Source organism: Myotis brandtii, unplaced genomic scaffold (assembly GCF_000412655.1).
Source record: "Myotis brandtii unplaced genomic scaffold, ASM41265v1 scaffold181, whole genome shotgun sequence".
Taxonomy (NCBI): domain Eukaryota; kingdom Metazoa; phylum Chordata; class Mammalia; order Chiroptera; family Vespertilionidae; genus Myotis; species Myotis brandtii.
The window spans coordinates 2,009,916-2,019,063 of NW_005356712.1; the positions used below are offsets into that span (position 1 = coordinate 2,009,916).

At 50.7% G+C, this 9,148-nt stretch overlaps 1 protein-coding gene across 1 annotated transcript in view; it reads right to left on the reverse strand.

Annotated features, from left to right (window-relative positions):
- The window catches only part of SRRM4 (serine/arginine repetitive matrix 4), a 143,119-nt gene that overhangs the window by 46,046 nt on the left and 87,925 nt on the right, over positions 1–9,148 (reverse strand). Inside the window, exons 2-4 of the mRNA XM_014537691.1 lie at positions 3,528–3,671; positions 1,641–1,727; positions 26–97 (exon numbers count right to left, since the gene is read on the reverse strand). Coding sequence (XP_014393177.1) covers positions 26–97; positions 1,641–1,727; positions 3,528–3,671 — 303 coding nt within the window. The remainder of the gene's footprint in view (positions 1–25; positions 98–1,640; positions 1,728–3,527; positions 3,672–9,148) is intronic.

The window sequence follows — 9,148 nt, forward strand, 5'->3', positions numbered from 1 at the left end:
GCTCGCAGAGGAGGAAGGTCAATACCTGCATCGCTTATGCTTCTTGGAACTTTTCTTCTTCTTTTTCTTGACAGGCGACGGGCTATAGGACGGGGACCTGTGGGAGAGGGAGACCTCGTCACAGGGAGGTTCTTAAAGGCCGGGGTGGTTTCAAAAAGACCCCTTTCCAGCTCCAATGCCAGTCTCAGCTCTTTCCATGACACACACACCAAGGCATTTGTTTGAAACGTCAGGCTGAGGTTCAGGTGATCCGAGTTCCAATCCCGACCTTACTATCAACTCATGAGGTCACCTTGGGTAGGTCACTGCTCTGACTTCCCCCTGACAAAGCACCCAGGCTGGGGAAGATTCGAGTTTCACACTCCGCGGAGGAGCAGCCGGGGTCAGGCAGGAGGGAGCGGTGGGGACTGTGGCCAACCAGACAGCACGTGGCTGAAGGGCGGCTTCTGAGATCAGCCGAGGGGCCCGTGTGGGAATGCAGCCCGGCTGCCAAAAACCCTACTTTTTCAATAGAAGTCACCAGAAACACATCTTTTTATATGAAATCTCCTGTCTTTTAAATGTTGGCCACCAATTAAAAAAACAAAACAAAACCAAACACCCCCCACAAAAAGCCACTTTGCAGGGCAAACAAACATGTCTGCGGGGGAAGGCAGGGCCGAGAGTCACAGTGCGGGCCCCAAACACGAGCCCCGGGGCACTTGCTGAATGAGAGTGAGTTAGTGCAGCCTGACGCCTGTGCTTTCCTTCTCTGAAGTGTTCTCACGCCCTCCGCTAAGATCCAGAGGCAGAAGCCATTTGCCCCAATTCCACCACTCGCCCCCAAAGTCTGGAAGTCAGGGTCTCATCCACATTCCCCTTTGGGCCCCCTTGGAAGGAGGCTAAAGGGGTGTCCTGGATCTGTCACTCAGACACTCCTCTCTGCTGCCCCCTGCAGGCTTCTTCGAATACTGCCTCCCAGGTTTGGTGTGTTTTTCAACTCCTCCTTCTAAGGCCTCTGCCCACCACGGTGGGTCCAATGAGTGGCAGCTTAGAAGAATATCTGGGAATCTTCTTAAATACAAAAGAATTAAAGGAAATGGTACATAGAAAAAAATCACAGGATACAAAAGGATCAATAGCTGGCACAAGTATAAAACCCGTGATCCTTGGCTTTAACCTGCCCAGTGAGGAGCCTGGAGTCCTGTCCCGGGGCTTTGCCACCCCCTCTCGGTGCCTTTCTTTTCTCTAAAATGGGGACAATAGTGCTTGCCGGGTGGATTGAGGTCAAGGGTAAAGGAGGTTGTGGAGGACACAGTGCTTAGCACAGCCTTCCACACAGAGACAGTTCTCAAAGAAACAAAAACCAAAACACAAATCAATATTCACGGTCACGGCGATGCTTCCGGCTAACTGGTCGCTTACTATGTGTCAGACACTTGACAGCTCCTTCCACATCTGTTTTGTTCATCTAATTCACACAAAAATCCCAGAGGTAGGAATTACCCTCATTTTACAGAAGTGGAAACAGAGAGGTGAAGTGGCTTCTCCAGGGTCACACAGCTGATTAAGAGGCAGAGAGGGGAACTCAACCCCAGGGGTCACTGGCTCCGAAGCCCTCTTGACCCCCATTCTGTCCTGTCCCCTTCCCTAGGCCTCACCTCCTTCTCCTCTTCCGGGCGGACTTCTTCTTCTTCTTCTTCCCCCTGGAGGACTGCGGTGGCATCCGATCTTTGTCGCGGGAGGCGCTGCAGGGAGCACAGAGTCTGGCATTAGAGGACTCAGGGTTCCCGAGCCCCCCTCAGGGCTGTTGCTGAGGGAAGAGGGACCCAGCTCCTTGGAGGGTGAAGGCCCAGAGCAGGTCCCTAATTAAAGCCTCGCGGCTGGATCGGTCACACTTCAGACTAAGTGCCTCAAATAAGGAGCTAATGCCGACCTAATGAGACAGACGCTGTACGTTACCCAAACACCAACTGATTATTTAAAACAAAATTATAGCGGTTAACTGCTTCTTAATAGATTTACCATCAAATTTGCAAATGGTTCACCTTGGTAAATAAATCGTTTAAATAATGAATCAGCAGTCTGGCCCTTTCCCTCCCCAATACATCTTGTCTGTGTAGTGCCTGCTGGAAATGCAATAGAAGGTATATATGTTAAGTGGCAGCTGATTATTAAAAGTATATTTGCCGAGGTTTAATGTAACGAGATACATATCTTATATGTCCTCGCAGAACCTCAAAACTCTCCGCTTTTCAGGAATAATTATTTCCCATTCAATTAAATTCAAATGCTCAGGCTGCAGTTAAATGCAGTCGAGTTATCTCCTATTATAATCGGGGCAGGCTCCAGGGATATTTTTAAAACACTATCCCATGGCAAAAGGAGGTGGTCGGGGACGAAAAACCACTTGGAAATTGAAACACGCCAACCCAGCTGGACCACAGTGGGAAAATGACATATTAATAAGAATATTATTGTCTTTATTAGCCATAACGCAACGACCATTCATTCACTTATTACATACATGCCGAGCGTTTTAAATGCTTGGATGCTCGCGGACGCGGCGAGAGTGGGCTGATTTTACTGCCTCCTTTTACGGGCTGAGCGAGCCGCACGGCCTGCCCACCTGCGCAGTTGGGAAGTGTGGCTCCTGCCCTGAGGGCTTCCCACAGAACCCGCCGGCTCTGGACTCTGTGTCCGCGGCCATGCTTTTGGAAATGACCCAGCTCTTTCCAGAACAGCATAAAACGCTGCCATACTGAATTCCGCTCCAAGAATCTGGTCATTTTGGTGAGTGGGAAAAACATGATCAGGTGGTTACGACATATGCCAAGGTCTCCGCACTGCCAGCATAGAAATCTAGAGCTGTAGCTAGAATATTTGCAAGAGAGTCGGTTTCAGCAGGTGAAACATAAATACAAGGGGATGACGACTCAGCTGCTGAACTACACTGACAGGTGAGGAAACTCGGAGGACACGACCCGTTCCCGGAAGCAGACGGGCTGCCAGGCAATTGGGTAGGTCGCTTCCAAACCTTTCCTTCAGGGAGTGCTGACGCAGAGGAAGAGCCTGCAGATATCTGGTGAGTGGCCAAACGAGGGTGAATGGTGCAATAATGTAGCCACGTGTCAAACTGTCCGGTTTCATATACACACTCCCCAGTGTAACGGTGGCCAGGTTTGAGAGAAAAGAGAATCCAAGTGTTTGAGGAAGAGACACTTAAGGGGGGGAAACACCTTTCCTAAGTGTGTTGTGTGAAACAAAGATCTCATTGTTTCAGTCAATAACTCTCACTTCTCTCTGGAACCCCAGAGTCCCAGGGGAGCCAGGTTTGGGAACCACTGTCCTAGACTCAGATTTAAGTGATGGGGTAAAATCAAGAAAGCCCTGGCCACTGGACAGACTTGAGGCTTGCTGGTCCCCGATGTGAGGGTCGGAAAGAGGAGCTTGCAAAGCGAGAGGGGAGGAGTGGCCAGAGACAGACTCCTTTCTGCATCCTCGACGTGAACGTTCTCTCTGGACTGGAGGAGTGGGTAGCACCTCACCTGCGTGCCCTCGCAGGACTGCGCTCCCGGCAGGCCTTGTCTCTCTCCCAGCTGGTGCCCGAGGCCTCCGTGGCCAGATGCTGGCTCAGCTTTGCAGAGGGCCCATCCTGACCTGGAACCATGGGGCTGCTCTGGGGTTCAGTCCTACAGGAACAGAAATAGGAAGCAAATGTGTTAGACTGTGACAGAGACTCACGATGCTCGTCAAACCTTCCTAGATGCCCTAACGTAGCCCAGCTGCCCTTGCGGTTATCTTCCCTTGCTTCCCTTGGGGCCATGAGGTTATCTTTGACCAATGGTATTTGAGTGGGAATGAGATATGTCATTTCCAGTTTGACGCAGTAAGATCTTACTGTGTTCCTCTGTCACAGCAACTCTGATGGAGCAGAGATACCTACCACCTCAGACTTTGCATGGCAGAAACCAACCTTAGTTAGGCGAAGCCACTGAGGCTGAGTTTGTTTGTTACTGCAGCACAGCTAACCCTGTCCTGACTAAAGCACAGTGAGAGGCTGGAAACCAGCATTTCACTTCCTTCCTTAAGACATAATTTGAGGCCAAAGCATGATGTCACTAGTTCTAACTCCTCTTTGCCATTTCAATTCCATTTTTTTCTGCCTTATATGTATATGGAACAGAGATACCTGAATTTAAATACCATTTTCACCATTTAGTGCTGGCTACTCAACCTGAGTCGCAGTTTTCTAAGTTATAAAATAGGGAATAATATCAGTCCATATGTTGTTGAGTTGTGGTGAAGATAAAGTTGTGGTGAAGATAAACAGGAAGACCTAAAAAGTGTCTACAGTGGGGCCTTGACTTACGAGTGTCCCGACTAACGAGTTTTTCGAGATACGAGCCGTCTCTCGGCCGATTTTTTGCTTTGAGTTGAGTTGCGAGCTAAAATTCGGGTTACGAGCCAGCTTCAGATACCCACCGCTAGTTGGCGCAGCGAACGTCACAGTGATTTGACATACGAGTAATTTGAGTTACGAGCTCCGTCACGGAACGAATTAAACTCGTAAGTCAAGGCCCCACTGTATTTCTTTTCCCTTTACTTCCCTGGGAACCAAACCTCCCATCTGGTGTCTGTAGCAGGCCTGAGGCCACCCACTTGAGGAAGGCCTGAACTTCCCTCTTCTGCCTCTAAGATGAGCTCCAAACAACACAGGGCAATTCCCCGAGTTCCCCCTCCTTCTTTGAGTCCCAGGGAGGGAAAAGAAGTTGCCTAATTACTCAGTCTTTGAAGAGACTGTCACTCAAGTCTGCTGGCTCCTAAGCGGGAGGAGTCAGCAGTCCAGAGTCACAGGTGGATCCGCCCCCCCCCTCCCCCCCAGCTCCAGGGCCAGCATCGATCAGCAGCGTCTGCATTCCTCGTGCACCCCACTGCTGCAGCCAGCGCATCAAGACTGGTTTTATGCCTCGGGATGAAGGCATCTGATAAGCCCCCTGCTCCTCTGGCTGCCAGGAGAGCAGGCCAAGCCCAGTCAATATTGAAGGAAGGACAGCAAACGCATCCATCTCTGTCAGCTGCTTACGGTGCATCTTTAGAAGCAGAGCGGGGAGATACTGCAAGCCCAGGAGGAATGAACATTCTAGTCAGGGCTTCCCAGCCTCCTCACGGCCGGCCCCACGCTTCCAGAGCTCCCTCCATCCTGCTCAGCTTCAGTTTCCCCTACACCTCCCCGCCCCTCCTCCTACACGGAGGGTCCCTTTCCATGCCTTTGCCCAGGCCAGGCTGTCCATGTGGAATGCTGTCCTGGCTCTTCTCAGACAACTCAAGGTTTGCTATTTCTGCCCAGCCCCCAGCAAGGCATGCCTCCCTGATACTTGTCCTGGCCTAGGCTAACTGCACTCATGAACGCCGATGCCACGGGTGCCGGCAATGTGCCCAGGCCAGCTCAAAGTGCGGGGCTGCAGTGAAACGACAGATGTCCCCTGTGATCATGGAGTCTATGTTCTAGATGGGGGAGCAGGTAATAAACACATGGTGAGTAATAATAAGGCTTATTGGGGCGTAATAAATTATGGAGAAAATAAATCAGAGTAATGGGACTAGGGAGTGGGAGGGGGTGACTGCTGTTTAGTGCAGAGTCATTGGGGAAGACCTTTCTGAGGAAGTAACAGGGAGTGGAGACTTGAAGGACTAGGGATTAACCTTGCGGCTGTGATGGCTTTGCAATGTGCTCACAGATTCGTTGGCACTCCTGCCATCAAAAGATGGAGCCTAATTTCCTTCCCCTGAATACTGGATGGGCTGGTGACTCACTTTTAATGAATACAATACATTATGGAAAACAGAATCAATCAGTAGGAGTGACAATGTGTGACTTCCAAGTCTAGGTAAAAAGGCAGCTTCTGCCACACTCTCTTGAACTGACCACTTCCAGGGAGGCTGGCCGCATGGAGAGGCCCAAAGTGAAGGAGAGCCATGGCCTCCTGCCAACAGCCAGCACCAACCGGCCCCGGGAGTGGCCACCATGAACCTGGACCCAGTCCCAGTCCAGCCTTCAGGTAAGACTGCGGCCCTGGTTGGCATCTGACCACAATCACATGAGGGATGGTGAGCCAGTCGCCCAGCCAAATTCCTGACTCACAGAAACCGAGACATAATAACTGTTTATTGTTCTAAGCCACAAAGATTTGGGGTAATTTGGTGCCCAGTAACTTCTACACAGGCCTCTGCAGGAAGCAGGACATGTGCTCCTGGCAGAATGGACAGCAAGTTCCTTGGCAAACACAAGGGGCAGCAATCAAAGGCCAGAGTGATCGGAGGGAAGACCAGAGACCAGGTCTTGCCGGTCCTAGAAGAACTCTGGGTCCTCTGTGACCAGCATGAGGAGCCTCTGGACAGAAGAAAGGTACGGTCTGGTTTGCCTTCTGGAAGGATCCCTCCAATGGCTGCAGACACAGATGGAACAGAGGGAAGGACAGCGACGAGGAGACTGCAGCAATAGTCCAGGCTCAGGTCAGCAGGCAGCAATGGAAGTGGTGGGATGTGGTCAGATGCTGACATACTGTGAAGGCAGAACTAGCGTCCTTTGCTGCTGGTTAGATTGGGGTGCAAGAGACTAAGAGACGGGGAGGGGTCAAGGAGGACTCCAAGGTTTAAGGCCTGAGCAGCTGGCCAGACGGAGTCACCACCTATGAGGTGGACATGGTGACGTAGGGAGTAGATGCCTGGGGAGGTCTAACCCTTTCCCAGGACATGCTCATCCACTGGTACCCTCACTGCAGCTCTTAACCATGTGCTGTTACCACGTCACTGTCTTCTCTCTCACTGAACTATGAGCTCCCTGAGACTAGGGTCATGTCTTCCTGCCCGAGCCTGCTGCTTAGCAAACACTCAGCAACATATGTTCAAGGAATAAATTAAAGAGCACATGCATGGCTGCAGAGAGCATGTGCTTCGAAAAGCTAGAAAGGGCCTTGGAGATGCTTTGAGCGAATCCCCGTGTGCTACAGTTGGTGGAAATAAACCAGCCCGTGCCTCAGTCTACTCAATGGGCCCCATCCGTGCCTTTTCTGTTCTACCCGCTATGTCTCTTAGAAAAGCGATCCATGAGCTTAGCGACGCGTGGGGATGGCCCAGCAGAGCATGAGTTGGACACACAGGAGAATGGCATTTCGGACTCTCTGGGGCACTATAGGAAGACCAGACACAAATCCATACCAGAGGTGGCCCTGCCACAGGCAAACGCTGAGAGCCGATGCGAGGAACTGGGCGGTGAATAAATGCATGGTGAGTAGCCCGGGCTGGCGGAAAGGCTTAGTGACTTGCACATGGAGGGAGCAGGGACATGGGTCATCTGCAGGGGAGGGGTGGTGGGTGCTACTGCCAGGCACTGGGCATAGGCTCAGGTTGAAGACAATGCCTCATCCATCGCTGCCTTCAGCAGGGCTCAGAATCCAGGATGTGGACCTCCTGGTGATGCTTTCATGAGACAGGTGTAGTGGGCTGGCTGCAACTTAAAAGTGCCCTCCCTTCACGGCCCCACCCACCTCCCTTCCCTGCCTCCAAATCTGCATCCTTGCAGGTTTTTAAAATATTTATATATTTTTATTGATTTCAGAGAGAGGAAAGGAGAGGGATGGGAGATAGAAACATCAATGATAAGAGAGAAATATTGATCGGCTGCCTCCTGCATGCCCCCGGATAGAAACATCAATGATGAGAGAAGTATTGATCGGCTGCCTCTTGCACGCCCTCCACTGGGGATCGGGCCTGCATGTGCCCTGACCCAGAATCAAACTGTGACCTTCTGGTTCGTGGGTCGATGCTCAACCACTGAGCCATGCCGGCCAGGCTTTGCAGGATTTTAAGAAAACTGTGTTCCATCTTTGCTGAGAAGGACCCGTTTTACCACATGGCCCTTCGATGCTGCATTAAAAAAAAAAACTTAAAAGAAGGCAAGCTCTTCAGGGGAGGCTGACACAGTGAAGTCAAAGGCCAGCGGCTGCTCCACCTCACGGAGGGAGGGAGAGGGGCCTGAGTAGCGATTCCACCAGGCCTCCCGCTCCCTTCCTGCTAATCATTGACCTGGAGCTTAGTTGCTGCTCTCCCGTAGTCATGGCAACCAGCAGATTTACAGCCTCTGATAAGAGCCAGGGCTGAAAGTCCTGCTGAACTCTCCAAGAAGCCTGACGCCCCAGCCACTTCCCTGGTTCCCTCTCCCAACAGAGTGCTGCGGGCCCCGGGCTGGTGCAGGTCCTGGTGCCCAGCACCAAGCGAGTTGAATGTTCAGAGATGGACAACGCTTCAGGGGAGCGGGAAGGGCCCCAGCCTCGGCCCACCTGGAATGGAAGGGGAAACTGAGACCCCAAGAGGCAAAGGGACTTGCCCAAGGCCACACCAGGGTGACTCCTGTTAGACCAGCAGCTGGAGCCGTGGCCTTTTGACCCCCAGTCGAGTGCTCTTTTCATGTCACTTGGTCACAGCAGCAGCTGGCATGCGTCAAGCGCCTGCTCCAGGCTGGACCCTGGGGTCAGCACTTCCCATGTATCATTTCATTGAAGTTTCCAAAGACATCCAGGAGTACATGGTCATCCCCACTACACAGATGGAAAGACTGAGAGCCAGAAGAGCAAGTGGCAAGAACACCCTGCCCTGTGTGTTTACTAGGTGTACCGGTTAATCAGATTTTTTTCAATAGATGGAGTTACATGTATGTTGATATATATGTGATTTGATGTGTATGCTATTTTGTTGTATTGACAGCAAGCTTCAAAACTTCATATGTCAAATTTGCTGAAGGTGTTAACATCATAGATATTTTTACACTTAAAAATGTCGAATTTCATGCCAAAAAAAGAGCATTTGCGGGAAGTTATAATTCATTACTTTATTTTGAAGAAAAGTGCTGCTGAATACTTCGGAAGGCTTATGTGAACATGTTCCATCTCAAGATATTTGTGAACACTGGTAAAACGCTTTAAAAGTGATAATTTCTATCTGAAAGACAAAGAATGTCCAGGTCCACTGAAAAAGTTTGAAGACTAACAATTACAAGCATTATTGGATGAAGATGTGTGTCAAACTCAAAAACAACTTGCAGAAAGATTAAACGTTGCTCAGCAAACAACTTTTAATAATTTACAAGCAATGGGAAAGATTTTAAAGG